This window comes from Labeo rohita, chromosome 4 (genome assembly GCF_022985175.1).
Source record: "Labeo rohita strain BAU-BD-2019 chromosome 4, IGBB_LRoh.1.0, whole genome shotgun sequence".
Lineage (NCBI taxonomy): Eukaryota > Metazoa > Chordata > Actinopteri > Cypriniformes > Cyprinidae > Labeo > Labeo rohita.
Genome location: NC_066872.1, coordinates 24,565,671 through 24,591,257, shown reverse-complemented (window position 1 = coordinate 24,591,257; position 25,587 = coordinate 24,565,671). Strand labels below are relative to the sequence as shown.

The following is a 25,587-nucleotide window of genomic DNA, read 5'->3' as shown; positions in this document are numbered from 1 at the left end:
TTACGCTTTTAAGTCTGACGACGTTAAAAAACGGTTTTTCCTGTAGTTCATCGTCCTCCGTTTCCTTCATCAACCGCAAGATGGCGACAATCATTATAAAGTCGCTGAAGAATAAGCATCATCAGTGACCTTTGAAAATAATGAAAGACATTCAACGCAGGTCTCGCAAAGGATCATCTTTCAAGTAACTAATGTCAGACACAACAAGCAGTGTTATATATGAACTGAACAACTACATTTTCACAAAAAGAACAAAAAAACAAAACGGTTCATCGAATGAGAAATGCATCAGGTAGTTGGGTAAGTAAGGAATCAACAAACAGTCAAATGTAAGTAAAAACGAGGCCGTTTAATTTTAGGTTTAGACGACATTTAAGACCAGACCAGTCTCCTACCACATAGACACTGAAGCATGTATAAAATAAAATCACTTTCCCCATGCTTAAAGGTAAAATGCCTCTACAACTTTAATTTACACCACATTTTAGTTCATCTTGATGGGTAAATTCAGATTTTGTGGCTTATACAGTCTTCAGTCAAAACCACAGGTAGGCACACACTCAAAGGGACAGTGGTAATAATGCCAAAATCAGTTTGCATTGTGGGAATCGTTAGAGCATAAAGCAAATTAAAAATGTATATAAAAATAGTAATTCTAACTTTCACGAGAAACAGTTCAGAATATGTTACATAAACTTGACAGAGACATTTGTTTCCTTCTCATGTTCCAGTTTCTATAACCCCCAAGGCATTTCTATTACACAACAAACAAAAAGACAGTGTTTCCATCTTTTGTGGTCAGTACAGAGCACCACCGCTCAGACCAAAGAATAAAAAAAAAATAAAAAACCCACACAGAATCTCATAAACCTGGGCGCTGTGTTTAAAGTGCCAGTGAAAAGAACTTCAGGCCATTTCAACAGTACAAATAATGCTAGAAAACAGTAAACGGATGAAACTCACAAAGCATGGCTAAAACATGTGCGCATTTGTTTGTATTTCACCCAAAATTGCAAACAAAAATAACCACGGCATAAAGAAAATCAAGCTTGTTTCCCAAACGTTCTCATTACTGCAATAATAATAATAAAAAAAAAGTATATTAAAACAAGAAAAAAAAAAAAAAACATGTGATTAACACCCTTGAGAAAAATGTAAAATTGATACAAAAAAAATAATTAAACTAAAGTAAAAACTATGGTCTCATATTAGTCTTCATTTTCTTTATGCAGTTTTTTTCCTTATGATTGTGGGATGAAATATTACCCAGATGTGTTTTTGTAAGCCTATACACACCATCGCCACCTAAAAAAAGCACATCAAACTTTAAAAAGGCGTTTAACCTTTACTTTTAAGACACGGCTAACAAAAGCTGTTTGAAGTAACACAATACAGTCACAGAGATGGACCCGTTTCTGCTACAGTACATCTTGAATACTTTCACATACACACAAAAACAAAACAGACAAAAAAAAGAAAAAGTGTTAAAGCAAACATCTTGGGACAGTCACATTTTGAAGGGAACATCCCATGAGGAGCACTTAATCTGACGAGAACATCGCTGAACACGCATGCGAATGCATGTTTTATGTCTCTCATCTGGGCAGCAACATTCGTTCTATTGCACACTGCAAATGCTCCCAGTTGCTCCAGCTGTACACCAGTAGACAGACGCATACGAAAGTCCCGAACACGTGTAGACGGCTCCGCATCAGTGGAGCGGAAAACTTAGCAGCAGTGGAGACGCACACCAGGATCACGGTGACGATGGCCAGCATGATGTTGATGCATTTTCCCAGCAGCACTTTGGCGTCTGCGCCTTCCAACTGCAAGACCTGCTGCTGTTGTTGCTGTAACTCCAACTTACTCACTCGCGTCTGACAAATTTCTAAAGCATCCTGCGGAGAAGAAAAGAAAGAGAAACAATTCCAGATTGGCAAAGCAGTGTTCCAAAATTGATTGTTGAACAGCCACTGGAAAACTAGAGTGATTATAAAGCGCTTGGAACAGATTGGCATCATCACATGCTCCTTCAGAAATCATTCTAATATTCTGATTTCCTGCTCAAAAACATTTTTATTATGTTGAAAGCAACCGAGTGGAATTTTCAGGTTTCTTTGATGAATAGAAAGTTCAGAAGAACAGTATTTCTCTGAAACAGAAATCTTTTGTAACATTGTAAATATCTTTATCGTCACTTTTGAACAATTTATAGCATCCTTGCTAAATAAAAGTATTCATTATTCTTAGGAAAAAAAATATATTAACTTATGTATTTCAGATAAATGCAATCCTGGGAAAAAAAAAAAAAAAAAATGTACTCAACTGTTTTAAATATTGATAATATTAATAAAAAAAAGTGGTTGTTTTAAATCGTAAAATTATTTCAGAATATTACTTCTTTTGCTGTATTTTGGATCAAATAAATGCAGGCAAATAAATCAAATAAATGCAAATTTTTATTTTTTAAAAAATCTTACGGTTCAAAAACTTTTGACTGATAGTGTACGTCATCTTTTTTAAAAGCCTAGATTTTCAGAGCTCACACTACAAATGCAAAAATTATGTTTTCAAATTTATCCACTTTGTAAAACGTTTTCAAAAAGCTCCATTTTCCTTAACAAAAATGTGTCTCGGTGTAAACGGAAGGCCAAAACGGAGAGAAAAAGATGAATTGGACAAGGCCTATGTGTTTGGCTGTATGCACAAACTATGCATTCGTGTCAAGTATTTGTCTTAAATTTGAATTCAAAAACAGAACATATTTGGTGTTTAAAATATAGTTGCATGAAGTGAGATTTTAGCATGGGTTGTCATGGTTGTAGCTAGTTAGAACTAAATCTCAGATTAACATGGAAAAAGCAGACAATGGTGTCCAATCCTGCCTTGGAGGGCCACTGTCCTGCAGAGTTCAGCTTCAACCCCAGGTAATCATACCTGAACCAGCTAATCAGGATCTTACTAGACATACTATCTACAAATTTCCAGGCAGGTGTGTTAAGGCAGGTTGAAGCTATACTCTGCAGGACTGTGGCACTCTAGTACCAAGTTAGGACACCACTGGTTTAGGATAAGTCCTTTCATGCTTGTATGTTAGTGTTTTTGTGTATGTCTGTACCTGTATATCTCGTGCTCGTTCATTAGCTTGATAGGCCATCTTTTCTTCAATGCTGGCTAGCTCCTGTTTAAGGTTTCCGGTCTCGTTCTGATGGAGCTCTGTGAGGTCGTTCAGCTGTTCTTCCAACCGCTCACACCTTATACAGAAAAACAAATAATGACAATGTGTGAGAAATATAGAGTGGAAATAAAGGTGTCTGGCTGGCTGAAAAGACCAGCTTATGAGTTTTGTATATTGGTCTCAGCACGATATGCTGATATCCAAACATGCCACAAATGTTCATGAGATATGTGGGAACCTGCAATATTTGATATTCAAGTGAGAAGCTGATAATTACTTGTATGATATGGCCGATGATTAAAGATAAATTCTAAATGATAAATGATATTATAAATTGTATCCACCTTTTTCTTCAACGTGGAAGTAAACCTATGGATGAGACTTCCGGTCCATTACCCGCTATAGGGAAATAACGAGAAGAATAAACAACGTGCGGTAAACGGTAAAACTGTTTGCACTACAAACCAGTGTGCTCATAATTAAGATAATACATTAAAATATTATGGTAAAACACACCAATTTGCAGTATCAAGCAGCAAAACAAGCTTTTTTTGTACAGCTAAAAATAGCTGGACGTGGATGAGACCGGAAGCCAGATTCATAAAAATTACAAATGGCTGTGCCCACTCTTACGGGAAGAGAAAGGTGGATACTATTGTCTAAATAAATGAAACACAAAAATTGGTTTTAAGTGCTACAAGTTAATGTTACAATCACATCATAACGTACAACAACAATTTAAATACAAAGTTCCGTCATGAAACTAGATGGCGCAGGCCTATAGGGTATAACTCAGTCTGACATAATGACATTATTATTCTAATAGCGCAGCTGATTGGTTTCTTCCGTATCTGCAGCCAATGAGCTTGCTGCTCAGCATTCAATTACTCGGCTTGTGTTTGCTGTAGCAGTTACAGCACGCTTCAGAAACCCTCCACCTCCCCAGCTCCACCTGTATAGATCTACTACGGGGTGATTTCATGTATGTTACATATGCGAGTTATTTCATATGTTACATGTGTAGCACCATGTTTGTTCATACGAACAAGAACCCTGCCCTAAAAGGAGAAGTCTACTTCCAGAACAACAATTTACAATAATTTACTCACCCCCTTGTCATCCATGATGTTCATGTCTTTCTTTATCCAGTTGTAAAGAACTTATGTATTTTGAGGAAAACATTTCAGCATTTTTCTCCATATAATGGACTTCTATGGTGCCCTGATTTTGAACTTTCAAAATGCAGTTTAAATGCGGCTTCAAACAATCCCAAATGCGGCTGTAAACAATCCCAGCCGAGTAAAAAGGGTCTTATCTAGTGAAACGATCAGTTATTTTAATAAAAATAATACAATTTACATACTTTTTAATGCCAAATGCTCATCTTGTCTTACTCTGCCTGGATTGTTTTTGTTCCTGTTCATGATAGTTAGGGTATGTCGAAAAACTCCCATCTCATGTTCTCCCTCAACTTCAAAATTGTCCTATATCTCTGTTTGACCTTTTTTGTTACAGGTTTGATCTTCTTTGCATGTTCACTTTGCAAAGACTGGGTCAGTACTTCTGCAGTGATGTAGGATGATTTTTAAATGATTTTTGAAGTTGAGGGAGAAAATACGCACAAATATCACAGAGTTTTTCGACATACCCTAACTGTCTTGAGCTAGAATACACAGAGTTCAGGCAGAGCAAGACATGACGAGCGTTTGAGATTAAAAAGTATTTAAATTGTATTTTTTTTAATGAAAATAACCGATCGTTTCGCTAGACAAGGCCCTTCTTCCTCGGCTGGGATCATTTACAACTGCATTTGTGATCGTTTGAAACCGCATTTAAATTTGGAAGTTCAAAATCGGGGCACCATAGCCATCCATTATATGGGGAAAAATGCTGAAATTTCTCCTCAAAAAACATAATTTATTTACGACTGAAGAAAGAAAGACATGAACATCGTGGATGACAAGGGGGTGAGTAAATTATTTGTAATTGTTGTTCTGGAAGTGGACTTCTCCTTTAAACCTACCCATCACTTGGGTCTAGACAGATCATACAAAATTGTACGAATTAGCCACCTCATAAAATACGAACAAACTGGTCATAAGATAGCGTTGAAAAAATATGATAAATATGATGGGAGTGAGTCTTGTAAATTATCGTTCCATATGTGAACGGAACAGCAGTTACACCCACATTTTGGCGTTTAGTGGGAGTGAATAAGAATTTAGCCATTTGGTACCTGCCAAATTTTTTGGCTAAAGACTATTTTTGTCCATCAATTTTGACTAAACTACCGCTGATAGATGTGCTGTGTTATATTTATACTCAGAAGGCTGCTTTAGAGAGAGCAGTGTTGCCATGTCCTCATATTTACAAGCACTTTTAGGCATGTTGTTTCATCTTAGCTCATAAAGCTAAGAACTTTATGGAGTTAATAAAGTGGCCTGTTGCGGATATGAGATTATTTTTGGTGTGTGTATTATAAAACGAAGCATTTGGGTGTTTTAGTATTTTTTGTTGTTTTTTCCTATGAAGATCTGGCAACATTGACACTTTACCACTTTACCAAAATGTGCTAAGGTTAAGACTTCTTTCACTGTTATTTTTTTACATCTCACATACAGACGAAGATACATTTCTGATGCGCATTTAAATACGTCATTAACAACTAGTTGTTCAGTTCAGTTCTCTACACACTGCGTAGAATTTCGATAAATGCAGTATTATTCGGCAGTTAATGCTGTGGTCGAATGCAGTTGTCACTCTCATATTTTAGTGAATTATGTGTGTACAGAACGTGATTAAGGAGTAAAAGGTGAACTGACAATCGAATTTAGCTGCAGTGTGTACGTGACCACGACCAATATCGATCTATCAATCGTTATCTAAAACAGTGCCTTCTAATCCTGGTCTTGGGGACCCACTGCTCTGCAAATTTTGTGTCTCCCTTATTTAACTCACCTGATTCAGATCATCAGCTCATTAGGAGAGAGATCCATGAACTGAACTGAGTGTGTCAGATAAGGAAGACGTGCAGAGCAGTGGGTCCACAGGACCAGGATTGAAAACCACTTATCTGGAAGACTAATATGATTATATCAAAATGTAATTGTTAAAGACTATTTACCTGTACCGCTCCTCTTGTAGTGTTTGCATAATATTCTCAAATTCACATCTAAACTGGTTCTTCAGAGTCTCAATGTCTTCTGCCATGAGATTCTGAGTCACTCTCAACTCCCTGATTTCCTCCCATGCTTCCACCAGCCGGCTGCTGTTTTCCCCTTGGGCTCCTTCTCTCCCAGACCCGCTGTGCTGCCCTGTCACACCTGATCCAGTCACATGACCATTACTCTCAACCGACACAGACGTCTCTGTGGAGCACTCGTCATCGCTTGGGTATTTGGGTTTAGGGGTTATCGTGGCGCTGCCGCTCAGATTTCGTGCTCCCCCTTCCGCCTGCAGCCCACCTCCCGTCTCCATGGTGCTCTTTAGGTGTGCAATGTTGTCCGCGCTACCAAATTTGTTGCGAATGAGGTTTGCAATCTCTCTGGGTTTGCTGAAGAAGAACGGTGGCGATAGCGAAACTCCCGGGCCGATAGTTTTGACTTTGTCCAAATGTGGGTGGCGCCCACTTCCTGTGACCACACTTTCCTTGAGGTTGTCTTTGGACAACTCATTTTCTTTGGGGTGTGGTGGCGTGTGTTTGGTCCCATTTGAGATGTCGCATTCCTTCATTTTGCGTTGATACTGCTCTAGCTTCTTTTGAAGCTGAGCGATATTGTGTGCCGTTTTCTGGTTCTTTTTCTCAAAGACTTGTTTGATACGGCTGCTCTGCTGCTTGTCGGCGCTGTTAATGAGTTTGAGATACTCTGCCACGTTTTCATCCTGTAAATTTTGTTCAATTCTCAACTGCTCTTTTACTTTTAGCACTTTCTGCTGCAGGGAGTCCAGACCAGTACGTGATCGTGGGCTGTCCCGTACCACCAGATCAGAATCCAGATCTAAACACGTCTCTGAACCTCCTCTACGCATGACCATTGGCACAGTGAGGGTGTTCACGTCACCACTTCTCTCCGCCTGAACAGAAACAGAGAGAGAATAATATAAATATCTTTAGGATGCATAGGATACAAATGTTCACAAAGAGCTTGTATTTAGTACTGGGCAAATGACAAATATAGCATAATTTTAACACTGTTTCTAAATTCAAATTGAGCAAAAAAGCAGATACAATTGGGAATTTTATTTCTTTTGAACTGCACATTTCTGTGAAACATTTCAAAAGGCTTACTGAGGAAATCATTTTCTTCATCACTCAAAAATTAGTCAATTTTTACCAGTCCTTGATTACCAACTGCATTTTTTTCTGCTCTATTCAGTTTATTAATCCTCCAAGATTAAATTAAATATATATGTATATTTATAGGCCTTCTAAAATAAATATAACAGAGGCACACAGTTGGACAGGATCCAGAAAAGCAACCATAGGACAAAAGAAGCCGTACTTTATTGCAACAGGAAATAAGCGAAGGAAACTTTTTTTGTTTGTTTTTTTCAGTCATGCAGTCACATGATGGCACTGCCCGAAACTAAAAGCTGGAAAAGGACTTTATAAGCTACCTAACGTAATTCAGGATTTCTCCAATGCAGGGCACGACATTAAGCCCTGTCATGTGCTTGTCCTTCAGACAGGTAAATCGGTCACTCACTTGTCCAAGTAATAAAAAAAAGTTTGCTTGTCTGGAAAGTATTTTTTTTAGAGTAATAAGACACTATAGGGCTGTTTCCATGAAAAACTATCTTCGTTGGCTTATTTGTGTTTTGATCTTTCCATTAAATTCCCTTTCACACGCTGACAGGCTGCAGAAGCCTCAACTGGCTTGTTACTGTCAACACATTATCCATCATCAATCACCATTTACACTGAATCCAATAAAATCAGAAACGTTCTCGCCAAAGTTTCTGTGCTACTCTGGTTGTTTTGTTACTGATGTTTTAATCAGCCGACTTGTCCATCAAGTAAAATTCTCTTCTCCTGGACAAAGGGTTAATTTCGAGCCCTGCAATGTAATGACTATGAATAAAGAAAATGGTTCTCTTGTAGCTTAGCAGTAAATAAAGATTTAGGTCAACATTTTTAGAACTGAAATAAGCCGTGGCCCAAATGAAGTGGAAGGAATTCCTCTTAGAATGTGGAAATGAACAAAACTCTTCATAAGGTCATTTTATGAAACTGTGCAATGGGCTGACAATAATAAGCCATCCCCAAGGTCCTGAAAGACATAAAATTCATTCAGGCAAGCTAAAAGGGTAGCTCATCCAAAAATGAAAACTCAGGTCAATCCATTTTAAAGTTGTCCGTTGGATCTGCATGCACACTGTACCTTGGTACTTACTAACAAAAAAAAAATGAATATGGTGACATATGTGATTTTTTGACTGTACTAAAGCATAAAAATACATTCGCAGGTATTCAGGAAACATCCTAAGGCCATGTTTACACTAGATCCTGTTCTCCCGTTCTTTTCACTGCATTTCAGGCTACATTTACACGACAACAATGTAGTCAAAAACGAAAACTTTCTCCCTTGCGTTGGTAAAAAGTTTCACCTATACACAACATTTTTAAAATGATTCGCAATTATACATCAGATGTCACATAAACTGAGAATTGTCCGTCATTGACAGAATTTTTTAATCAGTGACGAAAAAATTCTGAAGGCCATCCGTCACTTTGACAGATTACACTGAGGGTGATTTATTGTAACTTCTAACTGTAATTCCTACTCCTGTCCAGTTGGTGACGAGTGCGCTTAAGTCTGGCAGCAGAGCATGGGATCCAGAACAAAAACGAAACTGTCAAGAATGTTTTGTTATGCGTTTGAATACTCACAGGCGATTACACAGAAGCTACAACGATCTATCAAGCCACATTAAAAAGCGCCAAAATGGTATTTATTGCTTGAATTTCGTAATGGACAGAATCTAAAATCTGAGACTTTGTTTCGTATCAAAAGTAACAAAGCCTAGCTTATTGCTATTTATTGGAAGGAAGGCACACTGTGTACTGTTCATTCATCATCTGAAAACAGCATAGACCAAAAGATCGATTGGGATTTAAGAATCGATATTGGTTCATCAAAATGAGAATCTATTAAAATCGAGAAATCTTTTTTTTTTTGTTTTGTTTACCCAGCCCTAGCGTAGTTTTTTTTTTTTTTTTTTTTTTTTTTTTTTTTTAAACACTATGCTGCTGTCATAAAAGTTCATGATTAAAAATGAAAATGTGAACAAAAATAATGTCTTTTATGTGAAATATCTTATTCAGGTCAGTACTAAATAAAAATAACATGCATTTTGTATGATCCCTCTTATTTTGGTCAAATAATTAACATTTTGCAGATTCCGCAAGGTGTATGTAAACTTTTGACCTTTTTGACCTCATGTCTTTAAAAGCTATTTGAGACGTTTTAAATTATTCATTCATTCTCAATTCTGAAAATCTTCCCATCTGTGATGGATCTAAAAATCTTCCTGGCAATTCTATTAGAGAAACATAAATTCGATTTTTGAGGTAAAGTGGAGATGAATTAATAGCTAACGAGATGACCTAACATAAATGAGGATGAATAGATGATGACACTAAGTTCAGTTTTGGCTGAATTATCCTTTCAAATCCTGGATGCATCTTCTCTTCTCCAAGATTGTGAAGACGGTTCATTTTTGTCAGGCCATTCTCAAGCCTTACTAAGAGCTACATTCAGCATCTCAACACTTACAAACACACTAACAAGAGACAGATGGAGGCTGCAATTTTCAAAGTTATGAGCCATCACTATGGCTTCAGAAAAGCTCTTTTCAGAGAAGAATACTTATTATTATCAGCTCTTTGGGGTGAATTATCTCCGTATGCTTGTATAAAACTTTATTCAGATGTCTAAATGTCAGATATTTGCAATGAAATTAAATTTGTCTGTTACCATGGCAGCTAGCCATCAAGCGGCAACAGGCCGACAGAGATCAGGGACACAGGCTTTTATGACTCGACTGCAGTGGAGGAGAGGGAAGATAAGACAAGCAAATGCAGACCACAGGGAACAAATTCATGTCAGCTCAAGCATTTACTGGCAAAGTTCATGAATCTGAATAGAAATGATACATCCCGTGATTCATAATTTGGATCGAAGCATATGAGGACACTTATTTTAATTTTTACTACATTTTTAAACTCAAAACTCTAAAGCTCTTTTGGTTTAATCTGTTGTGATGATTACAAAGGACTTCTGCAAAATCAACAAACATCATACATCAGTTTACATCAGTTTCATTTCACAATTTCTTTGGTCTGAACACAGTGTGAGAGTTTCGAAAGTGTAAACTGACCAATGTTTCACTGTCACTAAATTTGTATGTGTTGTTTTTAATGCCTCACACATTTATTTATTTCTTTATTTATTTTCGCATGCACCTAATTTATGTCACCAAGGTAACATTACAACTTGGTGTATTCTGGCTCAAGACAGTTTTGGTATGTCGAAAAACTCCAATCGTATTTTCTCCCTCAACTTCAAAAATCATTTCAAAATCATCCTACATCGCTGCAGAAGTACCGACCCACACTGTAAAAAAAAATTTGTTGAGTCAACTTAAAATAATTTGTAACATTGCTGCCTTAAAATTTTAAGTTCAGTCAACTCAAAAAAAGTTTATTCAACTTGAAATGTTAAATTATACTAAGTGTCAACTTAGATATTTGAGTTGAATCAACTTAAAATTTTAAGGCAGCTGAGTTACTTACCCATCTGTTAAGTTTAGCAAACACAAATATCCAAGTTGTTACTTACTATAATTTAATATTTCAAGTTGAATAAACTTATTTTAGTTGACTGAACTTAAAATTTTAAGGCAGCAGGGTAACAAATTAAATTTTAAGCTGACTCAACAAATTGTGTTTTTTATTTTTTACAGTGTCTTTGCAATGTCAACATGCAAAGAAGATCAAACGCCCTTAACAAAAAAGGTAAAACAGCAATATAGGATTATTTTAAAGTTGAGGGAGAGCATGAGATGGGAGTTTTTCGACATACCCCAACTGTCATGACCCGGAACAAAAACAGTTTAGGCAGAGTGAGACAAAACATTAAAAAGTATTTAAATTGTATTATTTTTATAAAAATAACCAATTGTTACGCTAGATAATACCCGCATTTAGGATCGTTTCAAGCCGCATTTAAACTGCATTTTGGAAGTTCAAAATCGGGGGACCATATCAGTCCATTATATGAAGAAAAATGCTGAAAGGTTTTCTTTAAAAAAAAGATTTTCTTTACGACTGAAGAAAGAAAGACATGAACATCTTGGATGACAATGGGGTGAGTACATTATCTGTGAATCTTTGTTTTGGAAGTGGACTTCTTTAAGCCGAAAACAAAGAAAGCACTAGTTTATCGATAAATTAAACATTAAGACTCCTTGATGTTGTTACCTGACAAATTCATAATTATTATATCTGCTGGTGTGCTGTGGCAAGTTTTTTTTTTGCATGCGCTTAAGCGCTTATTAGGCTATGTAGGCAATTAAAAGCTCATTATTATAATTTATGTGTTTATTAATAAACATGCGACTAATAGTCAGCTAACGCTTAAAATGAAAGACTACTAGTCGATCAGAAAAATAGTCGAGGGCAGCCCTAATGCCAAGTGAAACAAACATAGCTTTATTGTCAAATGGCTTTTAATGATTAATGCTTGTAAAAAAGTTCTAATCATGTTTGCGCATGTGTCACTGAACCTCTTTTAACTTTGACCAGACTGTCTTCAGGGCAGAGATGGTACTCTGGAGAACTAGGTCAGTCAGATCAAACGTGTAAAACAGGCCGTCTGCTCATCTAACATCCCTTACTTTCTCCTTCATGTGACCCACACGCACCTGGCGCCTGATTTACGTCATCTCTAATCTGGAATTTTTGGATATTTCTTGGATAATAATCTTAAATTCTTAAACTGACGTTAAAACATGACTTTGTATTTAAATGAAGCCTGTCTAACACGTCGGCATCATTTCTTCCTCCCAATTATTATTTTGATTTATTTTTAACTTTATAATAACACATAATGATAGTAATTACACATAATAATTACACATGCACATAAACATAACTGAAACTAACAGAATCTCAGTATAACCAAACCTGTTAATTTACTGAAAGTATATCATGTTCTCTCTCTAAAACTAAAACCTAAGGTTTACACCCCTACAAATTCAACAAAGAATGTGTGTACTGAGATTTATAATCCAACCCTGGATTATTACCCGAGAGAGAGAGAGAGAGAGAGGTTAAGATAAAAAGATTAGAGTTAGCATGTGGCCAGTGGAAGTGACCTCACAGCAGGCCTATCATGTGAAGAGCTCTCAGCTTTTGAGTATAGAACAGCTCTGTACACTTATAAAACCCCTTGTGTGTGTGCGCAAGCATGTGAGTGAGATGCTTATTCACATGCTTTACATAATGCTGAGGTCTACAAAAACAATACTGTTGAAACGAAACCATCTACATAAAATAGAAATCAAAACTTCCACTGGAAATTCTTTGTCAGACACTCAAACAAGTAGACTTGTTTTTAAAAAGCACACCTCATCATTTGCATTTAACAAAGGAAAGTCTGAGTTCCAGATGCGGAGAATGAGGAAATGAAAGAAGACAGCAGAGTAATATAATTACAAAGAGCTGAGATGGTGGTTTCTAACACAATGTCTAAAGTACATCCAAATGCAGCTGCATACCCAACACAAAGAATGAGAGTGTCAGTTTTCAGACAGTGTTTTGTGAACTCAAACGTAATCTAAAAATCAAATGTTCAAAGGCCTGAAAAGTTGTAGAGAAACAGGTGTTTCTGCTGGCAATCCCCTAAAATAAATGATAAGACTGAACTGGATAAACTGCATACACTGGCTGTGACTATGCATACTTTACAAGGTTTCCTACACAAATCTCTTTTTGCATCATCCTACATACTGAACAAAACAGTTCATAATGTTAATTGTAATAAAAACTTTAGTATAAATAATAAAAACATTAATACAAGTTCATTCGAAATCACATACTCTCTTTACAAGATACTTCTTTTGAATAATTATTTATTTTACTTTACAAATGTTAAAAAGCAGTTGGCAGTTGATTCACTGCCATTTCCAACTCCTCTTTTATGGCCTCATATGATTGTAATGTGACTACTGAATACACACTTCAGTATCTCGCTGGAATTAGTAGGTCTTAAGCAGTAGTATTTTATGAGTATTGTGAATTCAGACTTCCTTCTCGTCACATACTATTTTTCGCCTTCTGTATAGTAGGGAAGTAGTCATATTTGGATGCAGTCAGTAAAGATACTTATCAGGGGTTCGGGCACGTAGCGCTGAAACCCTACTGTAATTGTTAGAATAGTCATGGATCAGCGATCTCCACGTAAAACTGATCATGCAGACCAAACCGTAAGTCATAGAGACTTGAAACGTCGAGGGATGGTAGTACTCACGCTGCCTATAACATGACCAAGGCTCGCCCCAATCGACCTGACGGGAACGTACGAAATCGCTCATAACTCCTAAATCGTCAACTGCAGGCTCAAGTGTCTTATGTCACTGGAATTCTTGGCTAACGCTGGACAAAACTTTTGCGAACTAGACCTAGGTTTTTCACCCGATTGTAACCAAACCAGTGCAGAAAGATTCTCTGGAGAGTGAATATCAATAATTATCTAAAAAAGATGAACTTTTAACTCACTGTCGCAAAGAGGCACCAAAACGTGTGAAAGGGCCAGGGCCACTTTTAGTAAAAAGCCTATATCTCCTTCTGACATATCTCTGCCAAACTCAGGGAAAAAATTGCAGAGCTTCGCCATTGGCACTATAAGAAGGGGAAAAAATATATATAAAAATGGCTATAATGCACAAAGCTTTGTTCTATCAACATGAAAATTGGTGTGCACGGTCTTGGTCCAAAGTGCCACAAGCATTTATAAGGACATTTGCATATCTCAAAAAACATGGCTGCCATTGGCTGGCGAAGTTTGAGCACGACGATTGAGCACTGGTGCATTTTTGTTTTAAAATGAAAACAATCCTTGTATATACTGGCGTACAAACAAACAAACAAGCTCCGTCCAAACTACACAACCAAAAACATGTCACATAACCATTCATGCAGGTGCAACCATAGATATGTATAGGTAGATGCCCTGTTACTTAGATGGCAGACAAACCAGTGTCCTGAGTCAAAGAGCTTGCGTTCGAGAGTCTAGCAGTTCCATGTGCAGGTTGTAAAACCTGGCGAATGTGTTAGGTGTAGCCCAACCTGCAGCTCTGCAGATGTCTGTTAAAGAGGCCACATTCGCAAAAACTGCCGAGGCAGAAACACCCCTGGTGGAGTGGGCTCTCATTCCCAGCAGGCAGGGTAGCAGGGTAGTGGTCGAATGGGGCATCTACGAAAATGCACTAGTGTAAACGCAGTCTTAGACAAGGTTAACGGAGGGCGATCGGGACGACACTCAGTGGGCCTGTTCAACTCAAGGCTCCAAATGTCTGAGAGAAGTTTGAAAGAAATTGGCCACTGGGGGGATTTTTCAAGAGCATAAACGTTTGTACGCTGTGCAGTTTTTTGCACATACGCACGATAGAATTTCTCATTCTGGACAACTTTGCCTCGAGAATCACCACTGTCAACCAAATCATTGTTCAGTGATTGAGAAGACGATGTAAAAAAAAACTAATTTTGCTAACTAGTCCTAAGTTTTTCACTTAATCTGGGAAAAACACTGCAGTACAATTCTCTCTAGGCCAATAATTATCAAAAAAAAAAAAAGTTAAAATTTACCTTTCGGGAAGCTACAATGGAGTCGTTTAGAAAAGGGGCCTGCCCAAATGTACCCAAAATCCTATAAATCCTAAAGGAAACCTCAAAACTTCACAAAACCTGCTAAACATGCGACAGGTTATTATAAACAAGCATGCAAAGTTTTAGGGGAATCGGACCACAGCTGGTGCTGTAACAGTCATAAATGCTAAAAAAAAACATTATATTTCTATGGTAAATTACCTGGATTTGTCAAAATGCTTTTTTAAAATCATTGATTTAGATGGGTACAGCCTTGCTAAATAATATGTAATGTCTTTTTCCTTATATGCTTAAATGCCTTAAGAACTTGAACCCCGGTAATCACTGCAGCTATATTTATATATTTATATTATATTTATTGTCACATGTCAGTACTATTATTTTGCATCATTCAGCGGCTGCACTATTTCACCCAGTCTAATGAGATATACCTAGGCAAACAAGGACTTTATTTATATAGTAGTTAGGCACAAAGTCCATAACATAATTCCCACAAACAAAAAGCCTGAAAAGATGTGTTCACTCGCTCTCTTTCTGACTATTTTTCCAAATCCCCCCGGGAAGATTTATTCTCTCTTTAACTTCATTGGGAATGAGGCACACACCAGGCGGGAGAGAGTTGTGCAGCTGTGTGTGTTGGCTAAGCTATAATCCAGTCAAAAGAGCCCTGCTTTAGAGGTAATGTAATAAAACCAACAGCAAAACCACACGTATAAACAGCCAAATCCTTTTTCCAAGCAAAGGGCACCAAGAATAAACCTGGTTTTATATCTGCTCGTGTTAAGTACTAGGAAAGTGCCAAATTAAAAAAAAATGCTAATGCAAAAAAAAAAAAAAAAAAAAGTAAATCACACTTGAAATGTCTATCTGTATGGCTAACTGCAGGTCTTTCAAACTGCATGAGGTTTCTTTGAGGCTTTCTTCTCCAAGTCTGGAATGTGCTGCAGGAATCAGTTATGTTGTAATGAGGAAGTCACAAAAGTAAAAACAAAGCTTTGTAGAAGCTCACACTAGTGTAACAGGAAGAAACATTACTGATGGACTAGATGTCTTACTGTTACAATAAAAACAAATTTTGTACTTTATTGTTCTAGTTAACTGGATGTTTTTCTCTCTAGTGTCAAGGCTGCTTAATTAATTGGAGAAATAATTAAGATTATTCATTTCACACATCCAAGGAGCCAGAAACAGCATGTTTGGCAGACTTTCTTCATGACATAAATATTGGTATTTATATGCAGAGTAGAATAATACCATCTTCCTGTGTTTAGAAATCACAGTATTAATCTGACTTCCTTTACATTACCTCACTGGGTGGGTCAAGAGTCTGAGCATTGAATAGGTGCTGTTGCATTGTAAATGTGGGCGTTTGTGTGTTAACATTTTTAGCTGAGGACACACACACACACATACACACACACACAACTGAAAATATAGAGTCAAAGGGGTCATGCGCCTATTTTTGACAGTATTTTGGATCACTAGGTCCCCTACTTTAATAATATCATTTAAATTCATTTGCAGCTTGAGTATCTTTGAAACTACTTAGTAGCTCTGTAAGAGTTAGAGATTTTGGTAACACTTCCATATAGGGAACAATTCTCATTATTAACTGGTTACTTATTAGTGTGACTATTATTAATATATTGGCTGTTTTATTAGTACATATAAAGCACCTATTCTGGCAAAAGACATAGTTTTTTTGTTTTTTTCTTGGTGATCAGTCAGTGATCTATGGAAGCCCGTTTCCACCATTGGATAAAAAAAATAATAATAAAAAAAGTTATTGCGACTATATCTCACAATTCTGACTTTTTCTCAGAATTGTGAGATATAATTGTAATTGCGAGTTAGGAATGTGATACAAACTCACAATTGCAAGTAATAAAGTCAGAATATAAACTCACAAGTAGTTCAATTGCAAGATCAAACTTCAGACTTTTTTCCTCATAATTGCTTGATATAAACTCATAATTCCAATAAAAACGCAATTCCGAAAAAAAAAGTCAGAAGTCCTTTTCTTAGAATTGCTTGATATAAACTGCCTTTTTTCAGAATTGTGAGAAACTCGTAATAAAGTCCAATTTTGAGGGGAAAAAAAAAGACTAATGTGTTCTCAGAATGAGTTTATATCTCACAATTCTCACTTAATAACTCACAATTCTGTGAAAAAAATATCAGAATTGTGATTTTATATCTTGCACTTCTGACCCGCTTTCACAAAAATACATACATATTTTCCAACATATTTTATGAATTTCATACGAATTCGTATGACCTGGCTCATATGAATTTGTACATTTTGTGAAAAATCTGCCATATTTTATGAGGTGGCAAATTCGTAGCAATTCATACATATAACCACCCCTAAACCTACCCCTCACAGAAAATGTACAAAATCATATGAGTGATGAGTAAGGTCTCGTACGAGTAAGGTCGTATGAGTAAGGTTTTTGCCTTTTTTTATTAGATTTTATTAGATTTTTATTAGGACACTAGAGAGCAGACAGGAAATTACTGGGTGGAGAGAGAGGGGGGTGGGATCGGCAAAGGACCTCAGGGATTCGAACTCGGGTCAGCGCAAGCACAGTTGCGCAATGTCAGCCCACTAACCACAAGGCTATCGGCGCCAACAGCTGTGAGATAATGTTGACAATTGTAACTTAGAAACTCACAATTGCGAGTTATAATCTCAGAATTTTGAGGAAAAAGGTCCCAAAAGAATTGGGAGATGTAATCTCTCAACTGCACGAAAAAAAAAAGTCAGAACTGTGAGTTTATATCTCGCAATTCAGACCCAATCTTACAGCAATTGATACATATTTACGAGGTGGCTCGTATGAATTTGTACGTTTTCTGAAAAATCGTACATATTTCATGAGGTGGCAAATTCGAATTTGCCCTAAACCCTAATCCCCGCCCCTAAACCTACCCCTAACAGAAAATGTACAAAATCGTATGAGTGAGGTCTATCGAATTTGTCTGAATTAGCCACCTCATAAAATACACACAAATTGGTCATGTGATATCATTGACAATTTTGACTTTATAACTTGCAATTTTGAGTTTACATCATGCAATTCTGAATTGCAAGTTTATACCTCACAATTCTGAGAAAAACTAAAAAGTGAAAATTGAAAAAATCAGAATTGTGAGATAAAAAGTTGCAATTACCTTTTTTTACCTTTATGTGTAAGAAACAACTGGATTTAGATTTAGACATGTAATAGCATGATTTCTGTTTTAGAAAAAATACATTTTTAAAATTAAAATGTCAACTTAATTTGCAAAAAACATTGGAAGCTGTACTGAAGTCACTTACCACTCGAAAATTGTCCCTCTTCAGTTTAAATGAGCATAACAGATCTAGTTTTCTTTGAATATTAAATAAGTTTCCTTTAAAACACAACTACATGTACCAGTTATTGCACAGTTAACTGGAAATACTAAACAGTATGAAGCCCTCCCACATGCAGTGCTATAAACTATCACACTTGTTAATGAGGTCAGTTCATTTCTTATCAAGCTCATCAGGATCAGACACTGAAACCCACAAGGTTTCTTCAAACTATGGAGAGACATGCTCACATAAATTATAGAGATCATTTAACTGCAAAAACAAGCATGTGGCACTTAAAAGCATTCTGGAATAAAACAAACAACTGTGCCTTAAATTCTCTGTGTAAACACAACGCTCCACGAGCCATCCGTTATCACTCTGTTGTTACTTCTAACACGCATATCTGCGTGAAGACACACATAAATACTCGGGTGTGTCCAGCATGTGGGTCCTGCAGAAACTTGCTCTGTCTGCTTGTCATGTGACTAAGTACATTGAAACTCAAAGGCCAGAGGGCAAAAACATGTTTGTGTGAGCTACAAAACTCACTGTAGATCAGTTTGATTGCGCTTAAATTTCTCAAAAACACACATGCAAATGTATTATGCAGACACAATGGCTATATAAAGACCTGTACAAGACATCAAACTTCCTCTACCATATCTGTACTCGCACAAGAACTGAAACTCAATACATGATATTAAAATGTGTTCAAATGTGATGATCATTTTAAACTTTCCCCTCAGTCTGTAAAAAACATTCAAAAATTGTGTTAAAGCAATTGTGCTTTGGTGACAAATAAGAGCATCCAGAATAAAAAAAAAAAAAAAAAAAGGAAATGACATTTAAAACTAGTTTAAAACACATTTGCTAAGTTCTCAGAGATGTTTCATGTTGGTTTTGTATTGGTTTAAATGTCATGTGGTTTAATAAAGTATAAAAAGCACTGATGTTTCCTTACACATTTGGGAATGCATATCTTAAGTCTGTTTTTCAAAAATAAGTATTTTTAACTCATTTAATGAATTACTAATTCATATACATCATTAAAAAAAACACTCATAAATCAATTCAGAAAATGCATATTTTAGCAATGTTTTAGGAATGTTTTGCCCTGTGTGCTTCCATTGTAAGTTCATTACTGTGAATCCCCTTTTGTTCGCATTTACAAACTCTGTGATGCGTCACAGTTGCTTTCTGTGGTTGTAAACAACGTCAGATGCTGTTCACGCCACTTCAATTTTATTAAACCCGGAACATTCCTTTAATTTGTTTTCCACCAGTACACACATCTCTTCCTATACAGTAGGAAGATAAAATACCAAATCCACCCTCATCCATCTTCTGTCTTCGCAAGAGGGCATTCTGGGGCACAGCCAGTTCCACAATCTTATTTGTGACACACTCACACACACACACGCACGCACAATAGTACAGCAGTAAGTTATGGCCACATCGGACAGTGTCACAACAGGGACAGAAACACCAATAACTCTGAGTGAAACTGAGAGAGTGTGTCATCACTGCAAGCATTTGACATGTACAGCACCGCTGATGGGAGTGCTCTAGTTTTTTTTAGCACTGCACCAGTCCAATATCCAGACATGCTGGTGAGGGGGTTGAGGGGGGATTCTACGGGTTACCCTGGAAACAACAGGAATGCAGAACACCCATGACCACCACTACGTCCTCAGAACAAGTACATTCTAAAGCGTTTAGAACGCGTGCATGTGGTAGCTATATTTTGGGAAGAAAACGGTCCCCAGAGGTTACATAAATATGACTAAATCTGTTTTTGGAGACATCCTCAAAGATTAAAAATGATTTATTTAAAGATTTTTTTTATTATAATATTTTTTTATTGTAATAAATATTACATTTCATATTTTAAAACATATGATTTTACTGTTATCATTTGTGACCATGGACCACAAAACCAGTTATAAGTAGCACAGGTATTTGCAGCAAGTGTCAATAATACACTGTATGGGTCAAAATGATACATTTGTATTATTTTGTAAATTTCCTACCCTAAATATATCAAAACTTATTTTTTGCTTAGTAATATGTATTGCCAAGAACTGATTTTTTGCACCCTCAAATTCCAGATCTTCAAATAGTTGTATCTCGGCCAAATATTGTCCTTTCCTAACAAACCATATATCAATTGATAGCTTATTTATTCAGCTTTCATATGTATAAATCTCAATTTTAAAAAAATTGACCCTTAAGACTAGTTTTGATTTGTTGTCCTGGGTCACATTTAATAATTTATGGATGGTAACATCACGTTCCTTTCTGTTATCCTCATTCTGCAATGCATGTTACACAAATGTACATATCTGTCGGTTTTACATGACCAAGACAAAAGTTTAAAGAAACATTTAATTGCATCAAAAATAAAAGTTTGTGTGTTTGTATATATATATTTTATAACCATTATTATTTTAAATTTAAACATGTATGCATGTGCATTTATATATACATAATAAATATACACACATATGTAAGCCCAAACTTTTATTTTGCATGCGATTAATCGTGATTAATCGTTTCACAACCCTATTTAAAACATACTCTTATAAAAGAATTTACACATATTTTAAAGTTTTTCCAGTGAAATTTCTTTCTCCATAGATGTCCCCTCTAGGTACATTAAATGTAATAAAAAAAAATACTTAATGCTTATAATTTAAATTATAGTAATAAAATGATTAAAAATGTGATTTATTATTATATTTTATGATTGTTTACATTTTATTATACACAGGTATTACTGTACACAGCAATAAAAACTACTTTGCTGGAAAATTACGACATACTTGACAAAAAAAGAAAAATGATGAAATTTTCAACCCATTACTCATATCAGCATGTTAAAGACTAGAAAAAAAAAATTTAAAAGCAAGAAAATGCAAGTAACCGCAATACAGGTCAATAACAGATCTGTAAACGTTTATGTTGTGTTTTTAGATATCCCAAAGTGGCAAAACACAATGCTTTGCAGTCATATGAACTCAACGTATGTTTCCATTTGATCTGTCATTTAATCAATACTCCATTACTTCATCCAATGGGAAGATCCATAAAGGCAGCGTCACTAACGCAACACGTTTATGATCCATCAAACCGTACACGTAAAGCAATTCAATTACGAAAGGCTAATCGAATGCGTTTTACATTTTTTTCTCTCCATTAACGCCAGGCCTAATAGTGCACTGGCGGACCTAAAACAATCAATTAAGTCAGAGACTCCGCCATTCACTAAAACCCCCTTCTGTGCTAACAGCATGTAAATGTGTTTCCTCCAAAAACCTAATTTAAACACACAGACTGATGCAGTGCCATTAATGCACTGATCTTCTTAAACCCCAACACTCTTGAGGTTTATCAAGATGACAAACCAACAAAGCAGGAGCTACTTGCATTAAAAAAAAAGACAATGTGGCACAGCATCAGTCTGGCACACACATTGTCTTAGTGCCAGGGGTCGGGGGGGTCTACGCACGCACACACTCACGTACGTTGGACACAGAAGCACTTGTTCTGCTGACAACAGCCCGACTCAAGACCCAAGCACATGCCCCAGCACGCCACCATCTCTCCAATGCATTTCAATGTGGTTTAGGCGTGTGTGCAACAGATACTTGGAATTTTGATTTCCATTAATTAAAATTCTGAAGCGTCGCCATTAACTCATTCCGTTACGGCAAACAGTAGCATAACCGGTTTAACTGGGGTTAAGTATCACTATTGTCTGATCCAATGACCTATGAATAAACTATGGGGAGAGACAGACACACAATAGTTACAAGAGTTACAATAGTAGTTAAAGCATTACTGAAGTACTTTAGCACTCAGCGTATTTTTATAATGTTTATACCAGACGTAGTCACAAAAAAAACCTTTGATTATAATTGGAAAATTAATTTTAAAGAGATTATGAACAAGAAAGTCTGTAAAAAAATAAGATAAAATAAATAAATAAAAATATCAGTATTCCCATCTGACCCTTTTAAGATTGTGTCCAATCTATGACAGAATATCTTATAATAAAACGTTTTTTGTTGTTGTTGTTGTTGTTTTTTTTAACTTGAGCAACATGCATAGATCATGCAAATAAACCGAAATGTCTCAGACATAAACACTACTTTTCAAAGTAGTTTCTGTTCAGATAATAGAAGGGTCAAAAGATTAATTTTATTTATTTATTTTTGTAACAATGTGTCTGTACGGTCACGTTTTAATAAGTTTAATGCACCCAGAGTATTAATTTCTATTTATTTATGTTTTGTTTGGTATTTATTTTTAATTTTACTTTTTTTTTTAACCTTAGGCTACTGACCCCAAACTTTTCAATAGTAATTTACTGTCAGCATGCTATGGGACGTCAACTAAGCTTGAGGTAAATGACATATTTGACATATACAAATTATAATATTTGAATTAAAGCACTATTTTGAAAAAAAAAAAAAAAAATAGTAAACCAAGCCCTAATGTCTTAGAAAGTAGCAGGCAATTCATTTTTGAGGTATATGTTGCCATTTTAAGGGTTTAACTGAGACGTTATATTACTGTAGGTATACAGCTACTAAGACCCTTACTACATTTAAACGTTGTAAAACCACAGTAAAGGTACGCAAATAAAACAACATGACAACCAGTACCAAATCATGTATGCAAAAGATAGTAAAATCGCCGTACTTGAACCAAAACCGATGTATCGAAACCATTGTTTACGAAACGATACTGGTTACTGCAGCATTACTATAGTAAATGGTAGATATTTCGGGGCAGCATGAGATTGATAAACAGGAAAAACAACATCATCTCAGGAACCATAAACAGCAGAAACACATTTGACCATATGATATCCACACATATCATGCACAGTGTCAAGGTTAGATAACATGCTGCACTGATGGATTAAAAAGACTCAGGCATAACTACCATTTCGCAGTGTAAGAAAGAGTTCCTCTCGAGTTCAGGTAAAGTTCTCTCGGCGCTGGGCATAGTTCAGTTGACTTCGGTCCGGTCAAACTGGACTCTCGTGTGCTATTACGGCGGTTCGGTTTGCTACATTGTGTCGCGGTTTGCGGGGCGCCGCCGCGCGCGCTCGGTTCGTAGATTCCTCTTTGTAATCTGCGCGACACACACATTCACTCTCTCAGTCACTCAACCCTCGTGCACATTTATCTGGAGAGCGAGAGAGAGAGAGAGAGAGAGAAAGAGAGAAAGAGAGAGATTGGAGGGAGGAGCGGGACGCGAGTTCATCATTACGTCACAGCTATTTAGGGGAGGAACTACAGGTGGTAAAATATTTTCGCTTCATTCATCAAAACAAAAATGTCGTTTTAAAGTATTTTTTTCTTTAGTTTTTAAAATATAGTTATATGTAAAGTATATTCTGATTTTACACACGTAAATATGTAGATGAGAACCATACCTTTTTATAATCTGAAGAACCTTCTTTCGCCACAAAGAACCTTTTGTGATCCTATTTATTTATTTATTTATTCATCTTTCTTTGTTTCTATAAATATTACAGATTTAGAACAATCAAGTAAATAAATAACTTAAAATAATAAATAACTTAAACAAAACCTAACCCAAAATTAGTTGAAAAAAAAAGTATATATATATATATATATATATATTACTTTTATTATCAATGTTGGAAACAGTCATGCTGCTTAATATTTTTTTTGGAATCTGTGATTCTTTTTTTTGGATTCTTGAACAAAAAGAAAAAGTAAAAGAACAGCATTTATTCAAAATGGAAATCTTTTCTAACAATATAAGTCTTTGCTATCACTTTTTATCAACTTAACGCATCCTTGCTGAATAAGAGTATTCATTTCTTTCAAAAAAAAAAAAAAAAAAAAAAAATTAATTATGAAAAACATACAGACCACAAACTTTTAAATGGTATTTTATAGTTACAAACGATTTCTACTTTGAATAAATGCTGTTCTTAACTTTTTATTTATTAAAGAATCCTGAAAAAAGTATCACAAGGTTCTTAAAAATATTAAGCAGCACAACTGTTTTCAACAATGATAATAAATCAGAATATTAGTATAATTTCTAAAGGATCATGTTTCAGTGCAGCCTTGATGAGCATAAGAAGCTTCTTTAAAAAGACATTCAAAATCGTACTGATCGCAAACTTTTGAACGGCAGTGTATATATTACTGAAATTATCTACAAAACATGTTTGTTTAATAAACAAAATTTTTAACAATATTTTACATTTTCTACCCCAAACACACTCTATACCCTCATGTACAAACAACTACATCTATTAAAACTTGAATATTAAAACGTTACAGCATCTCCAGTCAAGTAATTATTTATCTCACCTAGACAATTCCTGCGATTCACAACACGTCACCCGATAGTCCCGACTCCCGAACCACAAATAACCATCATATCTTACCGCATTAATGTTTCAGAGGAGAAACCTTTTCAAATGAGTGCTGAATATTTAAACATCCACTGGTCCGAAAGAGTTACGTCATTGAGGGTGTGTCAAGCTTTACAAACCACTATCTCCAGCTCTCATAGAAACACACACACAGAGTGTTTTGTCAAGGTGAAGGGTCAATACTACAAGGTCAGAGCTATTGTTTACTGAACATACCCACATTTAACCGTTAACCTGTTGTTTACTACATGGGTTAACGAAGGAGGAGCGTTAAAGTATCAGTACCCATATGAATTTAATGTTTAATAATAATAGTTACGCTTAGCAAACTGCACAAACTATGATGAAATCATACACCAAAGCTACTTTAGTGTATGAGAGTCATTAATTTAATGGGTTTAGTAATGTGTTTCCCAGAGGAACTGTTACAATTATTCTCATCCGCCCTGCTGTGCTGCTAAATAATCTCTTTTTTTTTTTTTAAGCACAAATCCCTGACTGTAAATTGTCAATCATCTAATCGCATTTAAGCACAGAGGTCTGATAGCTGAGGGTCATGGGGTGGTCACCAGGCTCAGAAATAGTTTTGTTTGGGAGTGCTATATGCAAAATGGTTTTAACACTGCTTTACGACATTAATAAAACAATAAAATGGTACAGTTATGGCTTAAGTAATATGCGGTTATGCAAAAACACTGATGCTTGCATTATGCTTTTGCGATGGTGAATGGATATTCTAAAATGTGAAAACA

At 35.9% G+C, this 25,587-nt stretch overlaps 1 protein-coding gene across 2 annotated transcripts; it reads right to left on the bottom strand.

The window, feature by feature from the left end:
- Positions 1–328: 328 nt before the first annotated feature.
- Positions 329–24,857, bottom strand: tmcc3 (transmembrane and coiled-coil domain family 3). Of its 2 annotated transcripts, none has more exons than XM_051107426.1 (4): positions 24,771–24,857; positions 6,303–7,252; positions 3,119–3,254; positions 329–1,898 (listed from the first exon to the last, which is right to left on the bottom strand). In XM_051107426.1, the coding sequence occupies exons 2-4, from the start codon at positions 7,211–7,213 to the stop codon at positions 1,596–1,598; spliced, it is 1,350 nt and encodes a 449-aa protein (XP_050963383.1). In that variant the 5' UTR covers positions 7,214–7,252; positions 24,771–24,857; the 3' UTR covers positions 329–1,595. The 2 variants fall into 2 exon arrangements, with proteins under 2 accessions (XP_050963383.1, XP_050963382.1); XM_051107425.1 differs by lacking the exon at positions 24,771–24,857 and adding an exon at positions 23,359–23,603.
- Positions 24,858–25,587: the final 730 nt, after the last annotated feature.

Bases quoted from the DNA above. Each gene is read 5' to 3' on its own strand.
- tmcc3 (XM_051107425.1), bottom strand. From the start codon at position 23,421: ATGCCCAGCGCCGAGAGAACTTTACCTGAACTCGAGAGGAACTCTTTC. The intron at 7,253-23,358 runs GTAGTTATGCCT...GTTTCTGTTCAG, and splicing joins CTTTCTTACACTGCGAAATG to GCGGAGAGAAGTGGTGACGT. The intron at 3,255-6,302 runs GTAAATAGTCTT...TTTCTGTATAAG, and splicing joins CTACAAGAGGAGCGGTACAG to GTGTGAGCGGTTGGAAGAAC.